This window comes from Mya arenaria, chromosome 7 (genome assembly GCF_026914265.1).
Source record: "Mya arenaria isolate MELC-2E11 chromosome 7, ASM2691426v1".
NCBI classification, from domain to species: domain Eukaryota; kingdom Metazoa; phylum Mollusca; class Bivalvia; order Myida; family Myidae; genus Mya; species Mya arenaria.
The window spans coordinates 46,560,144-46,579,763 of record NC_069128.1 but is presented as its reverse complement, the minus strand read 5'-3'; the positions used below and the strand labels follow the sequence as shown (position 1 = coordinate 46,579,763).

The following is a 19,620-nucleotide window of genomic DNA, read 5'->3' as shown; positions in this document are numbered from 1 at the left end:
GTAAAACCCTAAAGGTTTAACTGCTTGATTGAAATCGCGATCTACGATCTAAGCTTTTAAATACATTTTGTATACAACGAAGTCTATCAATGAATTCGGTCAATTATTCAAACCAACTTACCATTTTTATGTAAGGTTTGTTATTCCATAGGGGTGTTTACACCTCCTTGACGACGACTCTGCGTGTCCTGACAACGGTGCTGCCTGTAACGCGGGATGCTGATTGGCTGCGAGTTGCTAGGCGCGACTTCTGCAGGGAGTTCTCGGCGAAACTCGCGCGATCTTCGGCGTTCTCGAGCTCGTCGGCAACCTTGCGGTACTTGGCGAGGTTGATGGCGGCAACTTCCTCCTGGAGTGGAGAATATTTGCGTTTAATTATGTCTAAACAATATAAGATCAAGTCCGGGTTTTCAGAAACACCTTTAACTCACGAAATACTCAGTGATAGTTCAGTTGTACTAAGCACCATAGTAATTGTATTAATGAAACGCGAGAATCGTTAATGCTAAATAAGTATTCGTCAATTGTATGTGCACAAGCAATGTTATATATATTTAAAGACCAACTATTCGAATTCGAATTACGATCAGAATTTTACAAATACCATACTTATCAAAATATAATTATCTTATGTCCTATATCACAAGCAATATCTATAGCTATATGTATGTGTGGGGGTAGGGGTGGTAATTGTAAAATGGACTTACGGCTTCCTCTGACATGCGCTTGTAGGACTTGATTTTGCCCTGGAGTTTGTCAATGAGCTCCTGGAGACGGTCTTGGTTCTTGCGGTCTTCATCAACCTGGAAGGCGAGTTCCTTGAGGCGGCGGTCGGCCTTGCGGGCGTTCTTCTGGGTCTCTGCGTGGCGGCGCTGCTCGTTGTCGAGCTCAGATTCAAGTTCCACAACTCGGGCTTCAAGCTTGGCGATGAAGGATTTGCCTCCCTTGAGGGACTTTGACTCGGCCTCGCTGCAGCGCAGGGTGACTTCACGGATCTCAGTCTCCAGTGTTCTACGGATCCTCTCCAGCTGAGAGGTATGCTCCTTTTCGGATCGGAGCTCTTCAAAGACACGGTTGGTGTCGATGGTCATCTTCTTGCACTGTTCGTCAGCGCGGCGCACCTCGGAACTCATCTCTTCAAGGTCGGCGGACATGGCGCTGATATCAGCCTCCAGACGCCTCTTGGCGCTGGCCATGCTCTGCATCTGGGACGTAAGCTCATTGACGCGGTCTGTGGTCTCAACCAACTCGTTCTCGGCTGCCTTGCGGGACCTCTCCGCAGACTCGAGGGCGGAGCGGATCTCACTGCACTCATTAACAATGTTGGTCACTCTGCGCTCGGCAATTTGAACGTTCTCAATGGATTCAGATGTCTTGCGCCTCTCTTCATCAATGGCAGCCTGGAATTCTCTGGACTGTTCCTGGAAGCGTTTGGCGTTCTTTTCCATCTCGGCGCGGGAACGGTTGGCGGCGTCAAGGGCAGCCTCCAATTCGTTGATGTCAGATTCAAGCTTCTTGCGGGCGCGCATGGCTTCAGCCTTGCCCTTGGATTCAGCGTCGAGGGTCGCCTGCATGGATTCGAGCTGACGAGCGTTGTTGCGCCTGGAATAGATGTGATATTTACATAAGGTTTAAGTTGTATTCATTATAATTGTATCATATCTCTAAATCTGAATGTGAAATAAGTACACTTATTACATATTGGTTAATATTGATTGGTAAACAAATAACTGAACATAGCAGTCTCTGAGCGTATCGTTCACCTGGTGTACATGTATATCATTTTGTTAAGTGATTTTATTTCAGAAAGTTAATATTGCAAACGACTTGAAGTGGCGCTCACCTTGTGTTCTCGAACTCTTCCTCCTTCTCGGCGATCCTGCGGTCGATCTCTGAGCGGATGCCCTGGATCTCGAGCTGGGCGCGGGCGACCCTGGCCTCCTCCTGCTCCAAGGTAGACTCAGCCTCTTCGAGTGCGGCCTGCAGCTCCTGCTTCTCCATCTCCAGACGGCGGCGTGTTTTCTCCACCTCATGCACGCTTCTGCCGCCCTCAGACAGCTGGTCGGTCACCTCCGACAACTCAGCTATAAATGAATAATCGCGTAATGTATTGTACTAGAAAACATAACATCCAATATCGTTTAATAATAGTTAAGGTTTTAACTTTTAATTTAGTATATTTCGCAGTAGCTAAGAAATTAAACGCCCTTAACACGTTGTAAACAAAACAAATTCATTTTATTTGCAAAACATCTCATACCAATACACGTTATTTTACAAAACAAAGAGACCAAAGAGCCACCTACCGGAAAGGTTGCTGTTTTCGCGTCTCAGTGAGTCAACCGTAGTGATAACCTCCTCGTACTGGGTCTTCACGCGGAACAGCTCGGTGCTGTAGCTGCGGGATTCCTTCTGTGTGTTCTCGAGTTCAGACTGGATGCTGCGGACCTTAAGCTGCCACTCGCTAATGGTCTTATCGAATGACTTGTTCCTCTTTTCCAAGGCGGTGACGGCGGCGCTGGAGCGGTCAGAGTTCACAACAGCGTCCTCGAGTTCCATTTGCAGCCGGCTCTTATTCTTCTCAAGACCACTGATCTTGTTGTTGGCGGCATCCAGAGCGGATTCGGTGTCCTGGAGCTTAACGGTCAACTTTCGGCGAGTGTCCTCAAGTTCCTCGGCTCGGGCCATGCCCTCGGACTCATACTTCACCCTCCAGGCGTTTGCCTCGGCGTTAGCGCGGGACAGCTGCCTCTGGAGGTCGGTCTTGGCGTCGCCCTCCTCCTCCAACTGCTCGCGAAGGGTGTCAAGGTCGGCCATTAGGTTGCGCATCTCGCTGGAAAGCTTCTGGCGGGCCTGTATTTAAAACGGAAACAATAAGTATTGCTACAGATTTATTTAAGCGAACAACGTAATGCGATAGAATGTTATTTGTCCAATAAGAAGCCTTAAATTCAACGCACACGTTTTGGTCAATCGACTTTAAAGTGTTACCTTCAAAGAAACATAGTTTAAAATTGCACTCTCACAGAACGTTTTGACAACGTTTAATTGTTGTCTTGGAATGATTTAATATATGCGAAAATGCATGTAAACCAGTGATAAGACTGCTGACAAAACATAAGATCGCATATTTTTATTAAGTTCAAAAATTTATGTTTTATGCATTTTCCTTTAACCGTTAGTAAAGGTTTTAGCCATAAAACATTAATTTTGGAACGTCAATATAAAAATCTGCGATTTGATTTTTGTCAGCAGTCTTTAAGCACTGAATTGGAGATATTTACGCAAACAAATCGCTCATTCCAAGACGAAAAATAAAAAAGTTGTAAAAACGGTAAATCTGTGAGGGTGGTGTTTTATAGTAGGATGTTATACATAACGTTAAACCCATGTATTTTATATAATCCTTCTAATTAATTATATTCGCTATTCAATGCCATTGAATCATATGAAGGACTTCAAATGTATTATCTTTTGTTAATACTACATACCCTCATCTCATCATCGACGTTACGGCGGGCCTCTTCCAGCTGAACGAGCAGGTTGGAGCGCTCCCGGTTGAGCTGGTTGATGCGGCTCTCAGCCTCCTCCAGTTGGCGGATCAGGTCGCCGTTCTCGGTCTGGAGACGCGCCTTGGTGGCGTTGAGGTCCTGGATGCTGCGGGCACTCTCGTCAAGTCTCGAGTTGTACTCTGAGATCTGGGACTCGACCTGCTTGCTCATCTTCTCAGACATACCCTTTAAAGGGAGATAATTCGGGTAAGTCATAATGCACTTTGAGATTGATCGTTTAATATCACTTAATATTTTTGCCATGGGGCGTTTTTGGTGTTTCATTAACTGTCGGTCAGATTTCTTTATTTCATTTATGTGTTGCTTGGTTAAGATCCTGAAGTAAATAACTATGTCCTGAGTCTGATTAGAATTTTTAAAATAGAGAACATGAACAATAATAACAATATGATAAATCAGTGATATGAACCGGGGAGGGGGGTATATTGAAGTTATATACTTCATTAGTTAAAAAAAAATAGAATTATAGTTTAAGATTATGCGATACTAAAAAATACCAATGTAACAGATTTTCAGCCAAATTCAGTGAAGATTTAAAACTTGCTCGGTATGTAAACTATCACGTATTCTGTCATATTAAATTTTGAGTGTCGACAGAAGAATGAATTCCGTCAACTTACTCCCTTCTTTGAGGCGTTGACAACCTGGTCCTGGAGGTCAGCAATCTCGTTCTTCAGTTGTCCCTTCTCCTTCTCAACTCTAGCAATAAAAGTTATTTCACGATATTCAGTCACTGACGGTTTTAAATGTTCCTTTGCAGTCATTAAGTACTCAGCATTAAGTATTCTACACTGTAAGGTATTTCATGTTAATTAATGCTTGATTATGTAGTAAAAATGCTCTATTCCAAAAGAAAAGATTGCACTGCTTATGAATAATTCATTCAACTTATTTTAAAAAATCCCCAAACAGTGAATCATTTCTCACCTCTGTTTGACCTTCTGGAGCTGGTCGATCTGGTCGGCCATCTCGTTAGCGGAGTCCTGTGCCTTCTTCCTCAGGGCGGCGATAGTGGACTCGCTCTGGAGCGCCTGTTCCTCGAGGTCACGGCGTATCTTCTGGATCTCGGCCTCCCGCTTCTTGTTCATTTCCATCTGGGCCGCTGTCTGGCCGCCCTGCTCGTCAAGAGCTTCAGCGATGTCTTCAAGCTCACGGGTCAACTCCTGCTTCTGCTTCTCAACCTGTAATAAATTAACTAATAATTAAGTGTTTTAAACGTAGGTAAGAAACCTTCTTATACATTAAGCAAAGAGGCAGTACATTAACCAAAGTTCAAGTATGAGCACAAAGGATTCATTTTGTTTTGTTTTCTGCACTATCAAATCAATTTATTGTCTTGATATTTTTGTTTTTCGTACGTCTTGATGTTTCAGCTTCACAAAACAAGTATTTGTTCAGCTCATTCAGCATATTGTACACTTTAATAATCCTAAGGCTTACTCAAATAAAGTCAATGTTGCTTTTTATTATTACAATGCTTTCCCGTTCTTACCTTAGACCTATTCATTCTTTCGGCTTCCAGTTCCTCTTCCAGCTCCTCAATGCGGGCCTGGAGCTCCTTGATCTTGCGCTGGAGCTGGGCCACCAGTCCCTGCTCTTCTTCAAGCTTCTGGTTCAGGGTCTTGATCTCATTCTCCTTCCTGGAAGTAACAAAAAATGTAGCGTTAGTATTTTATGTTTTGTATATAATGAATCCCGTAAAATAAAAAAAATGGCTTCACAAATTGTATTACTAAATGTCAAGTGTTGTTTACCTCGTCTGTTATAATCATACACTATGTCTTGTTTGCTCCTTTAAACTTAAGAATTCATATTGATTTGGTGTAATTTAACAACAAGATATATATAAAGTATTTTATACACGAAGTACATATTGCTTGGTGTGTCGTTTAAAATCTACGGAATCTAAGTTGTTTGAACTATTTCAGAAATAGAATACCGACCAAAATATACTCACTTCTTGATGTTACCCTCAAGATCCGACTTGATACGCTCAATTTCCTCAAGATTCTCTTGAGTGGCCTTGAGGTCACCTTCAAGCTTCTTCTTGGCCTTCTCCACATCAGCACGTACCTTCTTCTCACGCTCAAGGTTGTCCTCAAGCTAAAGGAATGCGACACATTGTTCAATTAACATTGTCTATGACTTGTAAGGTTGTGCATTTGTTATCTAATGTTATTATTTACATATTGTATTTCCTTTCATTATAAGATCAAATTGATTTCCAAATCATACCTGATATTACAATGTACTGGTAAACATGTTAGGTTTATCCATATTTTACTGTTTTGTCATCTTTTCATTTGATAGTCAAAATGTAATTGCAATAAAACTGAATTAAAAAGCGTTTGCCATTCAAGAGCACATCGAAATGTATGCACTGACCTCATCGAGCGTGGACTCGAGTTTCTGCCTGAGCTTGTTGAGGTTGTTGACCTTGTCTTCCTCGGCCTTGAGGGAGTCCTGGGTCTTCTTGACAGTATCTTCCAGGTTCTTCTTGTCCTTGTTGAGTTTGCCAATGGTCTCGTCCTGGGCTGACATTTCACCCTGCAGGGTCCTGATCTGGTTGTCCTTGTGCTAAATTGGAATTAGCATGATATCCATTAGTTAACTTTGCAAAGTTATAATATATGAGTGAAACATTGTTTGAAATCCACTACTGTTGACCTAAATCAAATTATGTTTTTGTCATCAAATAGAAACAAATATTATCAAAATAAAGTTAGTTTATTTTACATGATGTATTAATTAAAAAGAAATGGTTTCGCCAATTCATTTTATACCTGCTTTTCGTGTTCAGCCTTCTTCAAGGAATCTTCAAGACCCTCAATGTTCGTCTGAAGCTGAGCAGCCTTCTCTTCAAGCTTAGCCTTGACACCCTCCAGGTCTGAGGCAGAGCCCTCCATGGCAGCAATGTTCTCTTCGTATTCCTTGAGCTGGGCCTCATAGTCAAACTTCTGCTTGGTGAGGTTTTCAATGGTTTCTTCCATGTCACCAAGAGTATCACCCTCGGTGGCAAGCTGAAGAGCCATGTTTTCCTTCTCTCTGGCAAGAACAACACATCTCTCCTCAAGCTCCTTCTTGATCTTTTCAACCTTAGCAAGTTCTTCCTTCGTCTTAGTGAAATCCTCTTCCATCTTCTTAATCTCATCATCAGCACGGGCGGCGTTAAGCAGAGGCTTCACCTTGACGTAAAGTTTCCACCACTGCCAGTTCCTCATTGCCATCCACTTCCTAATGTTCCTCTGGATCCTCTCAAGAGCAGACCTAACCAAATGATGAACATGCAAGTATTAGTAAGTGGTTAAAAACATTAATATATTTTTATTTGAAAAACTTTAATCTTTGTAAAACTAAAATAAGAATACTAGATGTCGTTACAAACAATTGAGCAACTTTCGATTTTATTACCTTTGGTCATGGAGCTTTTTGTACTGCATCCTCATGAGGGCACCTCTGATGTGTGCCTGGAACAGACATACAATGCCGGACAGACGTTCATCACGCATGTCTTCAAGGTTACCCAAGACACCGGCTTTGAAAAAGACCTTGGTGTTACCGATCTTGTAGTCGTTGGGGTCGACCTGGATGGCGCTGAGGCACTTCTCAGTGGCAACCTTGGCATCAACAAAGCCCTCGGGCATGGCGCTGGCGGCCAGGATGGAGTATCTAATAATAAAAGATAGTTGAATAAACAGTTACTTCCAAATGTGAAATAAGTACCGTTTTTAGGTCAATTAAATATTGAAAGGTGTTATGTATTAAAGTTGTTTTACAATTGAAAAATCAAAGTCTTGTGAAATTGGTATTACCTCTGCTTGAATTCAGGATACATGACCCTGCTTGGGAAACCCTTCCTACAGATACGGATCCCCTCAAGCACACCGTTACACTGGAGCTGGTTGAGGACAAGCGCAGCGTCAATCATGCCGGGGGTCTTCACCTCGTTGGGGATGATACAGCGCACAAAGTGGGGGTGGGTGTTGTACAGGTTCTTCATCAGCTTGTTCAGAGACTCCTATAAAAAGTGATGAAATGTGTCTAGAATTTTGATGCTGCAGTTTCCGAATGTTAAGTATATGTACGACCGCGATTCTTTGCGCATGCTTGGGTGAAACCTCGCGCATATTTTTATATATGATTAAATGAATTCTTATTATAAAATGTGCTGATTTTTTTCACATGTATCAAAACTTTGTTACTAGTTTATGTCATTGTTCAGTGCAAGTCATATGCATACTATATGTACGTTAAACTGTACCTAAGAGAGGTTAATTTTTGAAAAGTGGTAAAATGTTAGTTTTTTTTAAACCATTTGGTACACATTTATCTCTAAAGTTAATGATGTTTATCCTTTGTTACTAAACGTTTGGGTAATCGTATTTTTCAAAAGGTAAGTGGTTATTTTGAATGTTTTGCAACTGGTTAACCATATTTATCAAAAGCTATTGATTATCATGAGTTTTGGTAGACCTTTGATAAACAATCTTTCTTAAAGGTTAGCGACGTATCTTGAGTGTTTGTAAACGTATTGTTATTTCAGTTAGGTAATTGACTGTTCGCGAGTGTTAGTACATACCCTGTGCACGGACGAGATGGTCTGGAAGGCACTTGACTTCTTCTTCTTGCCACCACCACCACTTGCCTCCTCTGTAAACATAAACCCTCAACAATTAGGATGATGAGAAAGAGAAAAAAACAATTTATTCCCTAGTATTTTTCTGCCCGTTCAAGCGCAAAAACAACGTCATTACCTATTGGTATATTGTTCGTACGAGTGTGCGTGTATGTGTTAACACGTATAATTTATATCTTATAGGGTATTACAAGAGAGTCATTACATGCTATATTTCTTAGTTCTTGTTCTTAATTTAAAATATAGTATACATGTAATAGAAGGTTATGTGAATTATATACAAAAAAGGTGAATGCAATTCGAATTTTATTGAAACTGAATGTTTTGTTTTAATTCGACACTTATTTTGAGCAATTTCTTTTTGTATTTACCCTTTGGCTTTTCATAGAGAGTGCCGACCAGAGGCTCCTTTGAATCTGACAGGAGCGCAACAACGGTCTCGTTCAGGGGATCCTTGTTCTTCTCAAGCCAGTTGGTGATGCTGTATGGCACCTGAGGTAGTACAAGTAGGCATTGGGATTCCGCATGATCATGCTAAATGCTTTGTCGTACATATTTCAAGATTATGTGACACACTCGTGTTGCGATTTTAAACATAAACGTTTTCCTTTTGGTATAAACGTGCTTGTGTGAATTAGGTGATGACAAATGAAAACCAAAAAGACTCAACCAATGATATATTTATTAAAATGCTAAAAGTGAATATAAATCCTAAATTTAATTCCCTTGATACTGAATAGTATGCTTATGTTATTTCTCTGAAGACAATTACATTCAGCAGCTGGATACTATCTCAACGTAAATGCATCAATAAAATAACACAATTTTCATCTCATTTTACTTACAGCGCCAGCGTAGTGTCCAAGTTCGAAGTGGGCGTTGCTGCCTCCCTTCCTGCTCTTAGTGACCTTACCAAAGGCCTTGGACTTGCCGAGATGGTTCGTCTTCAGCTTGTCCTCGAAGGTCTTGTCAGAAGCCTTGGGGAACATGCACTCTTCTTCCAGAATGGAAAGGATACCCATTGGCTAGAAATACGAAAAGGCATTTGTGGTCATGTTCGAAGGGCAAAGATACAATAAAGTGCAAACACGACATAATAAAATCATTCAAAAAGTGCGGCGTTTACAAAATATTCTAATAAGAAAAAAAATACTGCGATATAGTCCTTTGAAAAAAAAAGACAAATGTTTAGAATTAAGCTAATACATTTTGGCTATTACCTTTTCAATAAGCTCGATACAGGCCTGGAGGTCCATGCCGAAGTCGATAAACTCCCACTGGATGCCTTCCTTCTTGTACTCCTCCTGTTCCAGCACAAACATGTGGTGGTTGAAGAACTGCTGCAGCCTCTCGTTCGTGTAGTTGATGCACAGTTGCTCAAAACTGTTGTACTATAACAAAAGGAAATACTGAGTAAATGATAAACGTCTTCATTAAGTTTCATTACATGGTTTATATAAATGAAAGAAAATACAAATGTATCGCACAGTTACTTCAAACGGTTGTAATGTGTACAAAAGTAGCATTGAAGTTTATTAGGAGGTACATTATAACAAGCCAAAATTTTGTTTCAAGGCAAACTTTTGTATTTGAAAAACAAAACGTCGGTTATCATGAAAACATCAGTTTTATCAAGGCACTGTATATATCTAGAATCTACATAAATATATGTGTGTAGCCCGACAACTTACGTCAAAAATTTCGAAACCAGCAATGTCCAGCACACCGATGTAGTAGTTCCTTGGTTTTTTGGTATCAAGGGTCTGGTTCACTCTCTTCACAAGCCAGCTGAACATCCTGTCGTAAATAGATTTCGACATAGCGCCAACGGAGTTGACCACCTGGTCCTTGTTACGGCCTTGAGTGACAAACTCAGTGCCGACCTTGATCTTAGGCTTCAGAAGACCCTTAAGCAGGTCTCCACTGTTGATTCCCAAAAGGAAAGCAACCTTCTCAGCCTCTGTAAAGAGCGAATAAAGAAAATATAAATAACGATACAGTTGTAGAAGCTGTTTAAATTGACGATACTTTAAGGTAAGATTACAAATATGTACTTCTTTATTTAATTTAAACAGACTGTTTTTGATTCATGTTATGTATATTGCAAACATGCAAAAAGATCTATGTTCCTCAAATTAAAACTCAAAAGTACGTACCTGCGGTTCCATCGGCCTCTGCCTGTTCCTCTCTGGGGTTCTGTTTCCACTTCATCTCACCAAAGTGCATGATGGCGGCGGTGCACTTGTACATGCTGTTCTTCTCATCCTGAGTAAAGCCGAGCACGTCGAAGGCTTCCTGAAACAGTTAAATGTTCAAACGTTGTATATTTTCATAAACATAAAGAAGCAGCCAGTTGTATTAACCTTTGAAAAGGTTATATCTTGGCTAGTATGGACATTTACATTATTTGGTAGGTAAAAAGAAAATACAAGATATATATTGAGCAACCAAGAACCGGTTAAGCTACCTTTAAACAAGAATTTACCATTTTTTACTGGTTGCAATTATATAAACAATAAATATAGTATAATTTAGCAATCAATTTTGGGTTCAGACAAGTTGCATTAAATAAGTTTATTTTTTCATTCACAATAACACTTCGTAATTCTGCACGTACATCAGTGGCCTTCATTTCCTCGTTGTCATCGATTCCATCAACAGTGAGCACGCCCTGGTTTACGTAAGAGTAAAGGCCGGGATCCGGAGTCAGCAAGCAGAGTTCTGTAAGACAGTAAGACACGTTTATTTTATGTTTACCATTACACATGTACAGGTCATTTTTTTTCTTAATCCATCCATCAATTGAATCTCAGTATTTGTAATTTTTGATCTATCTAAATAATTATAAGTCATTTAGTCATTGTATAATATATTAACATGTATACGTCAAGTTATTGTATAAATTAGTATTGCACGATGGTTTATTTCGGGTAAATGAATGCTGTTGTTGCAATGAACAATAACAAAGAAATGGCGCATGTACATACCATGGTACTTGGGGTACACGTTGGTACACAACTGGTAAAAGATGTGGTAGTTTCTCTCGGCAGACTGCTGGTAGGTACAACGAGACTTCTCGAGCAGATCTGCAAAATTACGGAGTGCACTTTAAAATGTTCATCAGGCTGAGCTATAAATAAGGTTCAATGAATAAATTGATGCATTTTAAAAGCCAAAAATTTGTTTATTTGAAACGAATGTGATGCGCTTTTAGCTATCCAATATGTAAAGTATAAAACATTTAAGATTTTGAAAAATACTTTGCTTTTATGGGTAAAATGAGTTGAGATTGAGATTGAGATTGTATTTTCGTGATATTGGAGCCTGATCTCCATTATTATCTAAGGCGATGGCGCAAATGAACTTATACTTTTCTTATTTACACACGTTCCTTCGTTTTCAATTCTTTCTAATTGTTTTCAAATGTACTAAATTACTTACAATGCTCGATGTCACAACCGGCGATTTTACCAGATGGGCCAAAATGGATACGGATGAATTTACCCTGAATGGGAGAGAGAAATAAAATTATTGTTTTATAGGTACAATTTGTAACAACCCTGTTGTATAAGGAAATTTCATTATAAAATTAAAAATAATGACTTAGTTTCAACAGCAGATATGTGTAACTTGTTGAATCAAGACGACATGAAAATGTCAATTGTATACAAAGTTTGACCCGTATAACGTGCTATATTTATTTTATCAAATGAATACACACATGCAGATATAGCAAGCACTTTTAAAGAAATATTTAGCAATAGCGATTTAGCTTAGTTAGGCAAACAAGTAATGCTATATGCTTCACACGTGAGCGTATAAAAACAAGCGCCATGACTTTCAACTTGCGTGTACAGCATATACCATTCTAAACAACACTCAAGCGCGTGTACAGCATATACCATTCTAAACAACACTCAAGTGCTCTTTTTTTTCTAAAAAACGCAGATCGAGCCATAATAATAAAATAATAATAATAATGATAATACTAATAATAATAATAATAACAATACTACTACTACTACTACTAATAATAATAATAATAATAATAATAATAATAATAATAATAATAATAATAATAATAACAATAATGGTAAGGTATATCAGTATCTTGGTTACAATGTGGTCTTCAACTATGACAAAATAGAGAAACTAAGTTCCATTTTACGTATTGGGTTTGTTATTGTTATCAAAGTTTTAATGTAAGAAGTCAGCATGCGTACTAAACGAGTGCTCATTTCATCAATATATAAATATAGTAAATGATTATATAATATTTACCCAAAGCAAGCTCAAAATCAATGTATACATTGAAAATAACTTAACACGAAAGCAGCTTTTACTGCCAGTGTATAAACTAACACCACGGGTTTTAATAACATATTTAGTAATGAAATCTAACTGAGTAAGTACGCAAACATTCTAGACAAGCGAGCGTAAAACATGTACGCTAAATGCCACATACGGCATGAGCATCACACACTAATAAGCGATACGATATACAACTGACGTTAAAACATGTATATAACTGTAAACAGCACTCAAGCGCTCTTCCAAAGGCATATTTACACTAAGCACATAGTCAACGCTTTCAACAACGAGTACTTTACTTACGTGAACCCTAATAAGGTTTTAAATGTACGAGGAGGTTGTTGGATAAAGCTAGAGAAAGGAAGGTGTGCGTCATTCAATATAGTTTGGTAAATTCTAGACAATCGGAGCACTCCGGCCATTTTCAACCTTAAGTGAACAAGGACAGTTTACCTATAAGTATTCCCTATATTTAAATTCGCTGCAACTAGAAACTCCAAAATGAAACTGAAAAATTCAATTACAGAATAACCCTGACTCTATTTGGATTGTATACCACGTGATAAATTGCGTCATAAATGCTACGTCGGAAGGCAATATTTTGATTTGAAAAATACTTTAAACAAAGATAACTTCACTTTTTCTTCACCATTTTAAATTAAACAAAGCGCAGTCTACGCAACTTACGGAGCCCTTCCTTCGTTTTTTTACCAGAGTTTAATTGAGAGTTTAGTTTCTTTAAACACTTCGACAAACCTTTTCACAATACGGCCGTCTGACGGAGCACTGTCAAAACATGATTTTGGAAACAGGTTTGTCGAAGTGTTTGATGAAACTAATGGTTTTATCAATTTATGGTAATACACTTAATGCGGGGCTCTTTAGCGGCCTAGACTACCCTTTGTTTCATTTAAAATGGTTTTGTAAAAGAAAAGTTATCTTTGATTTAAGTCTTCATTTTAAGCACAATGTTGCCTTCCGACGTAGTATATATGACGTAATTTATCACGTGGTATACACAGACTGGTACAGGCAGACATCAATTTTGTAGGCGTTGTCACAATGTTCTATTTTACGAACTACAAAAGCACCGGCATACATCCGATGCTCGTCGTATGGGCGATAAGGCCGAGGAGTTCCGATTGTGGTCTAGGTTGACAAGATAGTAAGGTATCTGATACATAAATAAGTGTATAATGTTGATGCTTGACGACCCCATATCATTTTGGTGTCATATAAAATGGGGTTTTGTGCAAAAAAAGAGTGCACGAAAATATACAAAATGTATTTATTATCTACTTTGGTAATTTGCTCGACAAATCAGTAATCAGCTAGTAAATGCCTTTCTGTGTTTCTGGTCAAAGTCCAAAAAATTTAAATGATACTAGAAGTAAATGGGGTCACCAGCCATCAACAATTAACAGTATATTTAATGCAAGGAACCAGTCTTTTTTAGGTCAAATCCATTAGGATATTATTTTGGATGGTGTTGTGGAATTTGTAGGTTAATTAAAGGCAGTATTTCGTATGAGAAAACGTACAATTATAACAAGATATTTTGTCGGACGTATAAATAAAAACGGAAAACACGGAGGAAATGATATTGAACGAATGTTCGGAAATATTTTGAAGATGAGACAAAGTTATGTAGTGGAGTTAAAGTGCTTAATTAAAGGAACTTGACTACTTACGAATCGGGAGGAGTTGTTGTTCCTCGTGGTCTTGGCGTTACCGTAAGCCTCGAGTACAGGGTTGGCCTGTACAATCTGATCCTCGAGGGAACCCTGAAATAAGAGAAACAGAGGGAAATGTTAGCGAATGTTAGTGATTATCTAATTGAATTTTGGATGCACGTTACAAACTTATCTGTATGTATTATATCACAGAAGCTACGTGTACATTGTACATATATTGCCTGTGATTCTGAACGTGTTTATGCTGGTCTCCATCATACATAAGTTCTGATGTGAACTTTTCTTATTGATACATTATAATATTGATGATATGAATAAAGCCATGATCATTGCATGCAAATATCTCGATCTTTACAAATATATATATATGTGTATATTATGTTTAGGCTCACAGCACCGCCTATGGGATTGTCGAGCGCATTCTGATATCGAACGTCTTTGGCGAAAACAACCACAAAATGTTTATTATGTCATTAAGTGGCAATATTAATTATATTTTAAGCGGTTAGCTAGAATATGTACATTCCGGACAGACACTAAGAAAGTTACTTTTTATTGCCGCTTCATCAATTGATTTTGCAAAATAAAATGTAAAGCAGAAAAAAAAGACATGAGAACATTCCTAAAACATTGAACTCGCGTGAATACCTTTTTAGAGTCAGCAGCAGCTTCCTCGCCCTTCTGCTGGGCAGCGGCGACCTTGGCGAAGTACATGATGACCTTCTTCGTGTTCTCAGTCTTTCCCGCACCAGACTCTCCACTGATGGAGGAGGGAAAGGGAGGTAATTGAGATATGGTAAAATAAAAGAGTGATCGTTTATTTTACTCATATAATCAGATATGTTGGTAAAAATCGTAACAAAAATATCGTGACAAAAAAAGCGAACAGTTGTAGTAAACGATTTGGGCTTTTCTTACTGTTTGTTTTAATGGTGATTTTCTTTAACAATCTATACTTCGATAAAAAATAATAATTTGGAAATGGTGCAATGACACAGGGATCTGCTTCGAATAAAATTATTCAATGCAATAGTCTATCAAGGATTACTCTCACAATGAAATAACGTTTTAAGACAGGGAGTTTTGATTTTCGTTATTGTCTTGTTTGAAGTTGTGATTTTACCTACAACCTGGAACTTAATTCATATATAGGGCTTTTGAATGAAATGAAGTAATGACTCAGAGGTCTGCTTCTTTAACAAAAATCACGAAACTAAGTATATATAAAGTATTACTTTCACATGTAACTTCATAGAACTTACGTAATAAGACAGGACTGGTTCTCGCGATCTGTAAATGACAAGAAGGTTACAACGTTAAATGATTTACTTCATACATCACCAGTTTGTGGCACATACAACAATATCTATCACACCGACATTTTTATCTTCTAAGCCGATAAGTTAGTAGATAAATATAAACATATTTCATTGTTTTGGACGCTAAGTCGTTCATTCCTCGCGTGGGCCAGCAATTAACACAGGTTAATAGTTACCACATGTTGTTTCATTTGTACTGATAAGCCAATGAAAGGCTGACGTCGTTAATCAATAGATGATCACTGTTGTTATTACAACGGAATGTTTTATTATATACCCAGGACCGTTTTCGCTCACTTAATGATACATGAAAGTCACAACAGATGCTATGGGAATGTCTGTATTGAGACCCTGGCATCCATTTCTCCGTGATCACAGAGGTCGAGGTATTTTGGTTTCATCGAAAAGCTAGTTTTAGGTTCGTGTGATTTGAGAAATACGAGATAATGTACAGAGCATAAAAAGCTGACGTTGACGGAATTTGTATTCAAAGTACTATTACCAATATGTACTATATTTCGTGTACCTGTAAATTCCCGAAAATGCCAAAAATCGAGAATTTATTGGCTTTAAAGTGCTGCAATCGCCGTTAGTGGCAACGACACTTGGTCTATCACAAGATGTAATAAGTACCGCATATGCAAATAAATTCGTATCGTGCATATTCGTTCATTTTGAAGAATCCTTTTACGTTTTATAGGGTAAAACATGAAAAACTGAATGTGAAGAAAATGCTTACGGATACGCGTTGAATAAGAGCTCTGTTGATAATGAATATATGTGCCAGAAATTGCTCTATTTTGCCTATAAATGTATGATATACGGCTGGAAATTGAATTGTTCAAGGCTTTGATTCACATTATTCTTTTAATATGATTATATGTCAGATGTGTATCAACCTTTGTTCATAAATGTAAGTAGAATAAATAAATTTCCACAAATTAAAAAAGACTTCCGTGCAATCAGAAAATCTGTTAGATAGTGATTCCCTTTAAGAGATACATACCCTGCAACATGTTCTGGAAGGCGTTATCGGCCACGGCGAACAAGTGAGGGGGCATCTCCATCTTCCTCTTTCCGCGGTACTTGGCGATGATCGAGTCTAGGTAGATGGGCAGACGACGGTAGGGGTTCACAGCCACACAGAACAGCCCCGAGTAGGTCTGAAAAAGTGTAATACATGTAATATAGTTGTTCATTAATTCACTTTATAAAATGTGCCGGTTAATTTCGTACATATTGATATCGTCAGACAACTTGAAAATTGAATATTTCTTTAAGGTCGAAACCCGTTGGCTCAATATCGCTTGGCTCGAATTTCTCGTTGGCTCGAACTTAATGTAAAGGACCATTTTTTACTCTTTGAAAGCATTGCCGCTTGGCTCGATATTCGCGAGGCTCGAAGTATTTTGACCGGTCCCTAGGATATCGAGCTTACGGGTTTCGACTGTACTTACTAATAAGCATATAATTGTTTGAAGGTTAAATTCGCAGCTTAGAATAGCAATGGTGTAAGTTTATCTGCTTAAATGATAAAAAAAAATCTGGTCAAATTTATAAAACAAAACAAATAACAAGGCGTATATTCAAAATGGCGTTTATCAAAATTACATGATGGAGAAAAGATCAAAGGGAAGTTACTCACGTAGATGAAGCCGTTGACGTAACGCTGACGGAGGTTGTTCAACACAGAGGCCTCGTTCAAGTAGGTCATGTTGGCCATGTCGTCACACTGCTCGTACTTGGGAGGGTTGACCTGCTGAAGGTCATCCTTCTTCAACGTGCGGGACTGTGGTGGGAAAGAGACATGAAACATGCAATCTGTTGATATTTGTAGGTGGATATGGGATACAGGCATTGTAGAATTATTGCAGACCGGCAGATAGTTGGCCCTCGACTTAAAGAAGCATGCGATTTAGATGTACATGTATGTCAAAATTTATTAATGATATACTAGATCTTGACCTTCAGTTTGCACATTTTAGGCAAACTTTCGTAAGTAGATATATTGTGAAAATAACATGAACGTACAGTTCACACATGGGGACACTTATTTGTAGAAAAAAAACGCAGCGTACCTCGTTGTTCCTCAGGACCTTGACGGTGATGTCATCGCCCTTGGAAGAGACGATCTCTCCGCGAGAGAATCCCTCCTCCGGATCGGGGACCCAGCAAGCCTTCTTGCCGTCAAAGCCCTCCATCGTCTTCAACAGCGCCTTCCTGTTTACCCATAGGTACTGTAAGGAGACATAATCATGATTAAAAGCAATCAAAGTTTCTCGGCAATTTCCGTATTTCCGTATTGGTTCGGAAATGGACCTTGTTAGATAATAATATGTCCTCCGCAATTTCCGTTTTGTTTCGGAAAAGGACCTCGTTAGATAAGTAGATGTTCTCGGCAATTTCCGTATTGATTCGGAAATGGACCTCATTAGATATTTACACGTTCTCGACAATTTCCGTATAAGATCGGAAATGGAATACGAAAGTACTTTCCTATATCTACGTTATGGCTCGGACCATCCTACTCCCAGGTTATTGTAATGCGGTTTCCACGAGTATGAACATTGTACATATCTACTATGCCTTCAATACTAAGCGTTCAATAATTTCAAACACCGTTTAATAACCTATTTTTTCTCATCAAGTAAAGCGGCATTATCATTGCTAAATCCTTATTCAGTAAGTTAAGAAAATGACCCTGGTGGACTACTTTTACTTTGGCGTTTTTTCATATTTCTTAAAATGTTTTAATTTTAGTCGGGCATGTGCCGGTTGGACAACAACAGTTAGTTTGAGTTTTCAATTATTCATATTAGCTCGACTCTGCAGACAGCTTCGATGTAGTTACGAATCACTCTCGTGTCCAGGGTAAAAATCGGTAACGGTGTATTTTGTGAAATGCTAAGGAAACGTTTACTTGTGGTGCATGAACAGAGCGTTACCATTTATATGAAAAACTACAAAAACAAGCTCAGTAGTCAAAAATTTAAACATAATAGCTACCTAGTATATAGAAACGTTATGGAACAACCTAATACATAACCACTAATACTTTTTCTATACGACTTGTTAATATCCCAAAAAGTCGCAAAATAGATTATTGTTTCATTGATGTGTATGTTTATCTCCCATTAAAAATGTCATGTTCGAAAAGTAAGGTTTCCAACCAGTTTACTAGCAACCGCTGCTCAACTTAAACATTCTTTAATTTAAATATTTTACGACAATCGTTTTTGTTTTCGTCTGGCGACTATGACACATTTTGACGAAATAAAGGAAACAAAATAACAATGATATTTCAAATACAAAATCAAATTAATAGTATCATTTACAAACTTAATAGACTACTAATGAGTTATAACATTTATATTTGAATATCCCCAATAATAAAACATGAACACGAAAATCAAAATTTGAACCGCTTTTTACAATTTAAAAATATGAATTACAGTTGTTATCCATATCAATATGATGTGAATAGCTCTTATGATATCATAAAAATGTTCCAGCTTCCTGAGCAGACGAACAAGAAGTAATCGAAAATGATTTGCTCACGAGAGAATAATGTATTAAGTGTATTTTAAATTAGCGAGTGTTGTTTGATGAGGAGACAAATTGCTTCTTAAAATATGAATGTCAATCGTTTCTTCACATAGATGTTTTGCAGCCCAAGTTACATATAATAATACATAGTAAGATATTCTTACCTTGAAGTCAACATCATTGCTAAAATCTCCGGACATCTTGAATTACTACTAGTCGGCGTTGAACACGAAAAGAACAAGAAGTTGATGAAAACTGGAATTTAAGAACTACCCTTCCCACTGAAATGAGAAATGAGAAATAATGCATTTGTGTTTACCTAACATAATGTTTTATTTCTATGATACAAAGTATGGTGCTGATACAAATATTGAAAGAAATATATGCATTTATCCTGTCTATTTTTTCTAATATTACTATTATTATATTTCACATTAATAATGTAAGTCCAAACATACAATCCAGATCTAAATCACTGATGGAAAATGAAAAAAGTTAGCCTTTACCTCTGTGCCTGGTGTGAAAGAGGATTAGTCCTTGTG

The 19,620-nt window shown here is 38.1% G+C and overlaps 1 protein-coding gene across 1 annotated transcript; it reads right to left on the bottom strand.

Moving 5' to 3' along the window:
- Positions 1 to 157: 157 nt before the first annotated feature.
- On the bottom strand, positions 158 to 19,344 carry LOC128241187 (myosin heavy chain, striated muscle-like). Its single transcript, XM_052958147.1, has 29 exons — positions 19,243 to 19,344; positions 17,611 to 17,769; positions 17,178 to 17,321; positions 16,539 to 16,695; positions 15,476 to 15,503; positions 14,862 to 14,973; positions 14,211 to 14,303; positions 11,650 to 11,713; positions 11,196 to 11,294; positions 10,826 to 10,929; positions 10,365 to 10,503; positions 9,900 to 10,168; positions 9,429 to 9,599; positions 9,054 to 9,233; positions 8,580 to 8,700; positions 8,152 to 8,222; positions 7,385 to 7,590; positions 6,984 to 7,241; positions 6,356 to 6,839; positions 5,958 to 6,149; positions 5,530 to 5,675; positions 5,065 to 5,212; positions 4,500 to 4,753; positions 4,193 to 4,271; positions 3,492 to 3,737; positions 2,307 to 2,853; positions 1,844 to 2,084; positions 708 to 1,602; positions 158 to 349 (listed from the first exon to the last, which is right to left on the bottom strand). Exons 1-29 carry the CDS (start codon positions 19,276 to 19,278, stop codon positions 158 to 160), a joined length of 5,835 nt encoding a protein of 1,944 aa, XP_052814107.1. The 5' UTR covers positions 19,279 to 19,344.
- Between the last annotated feature and the right edge of the window lie 276 nt (positions 19,345 to 19,620).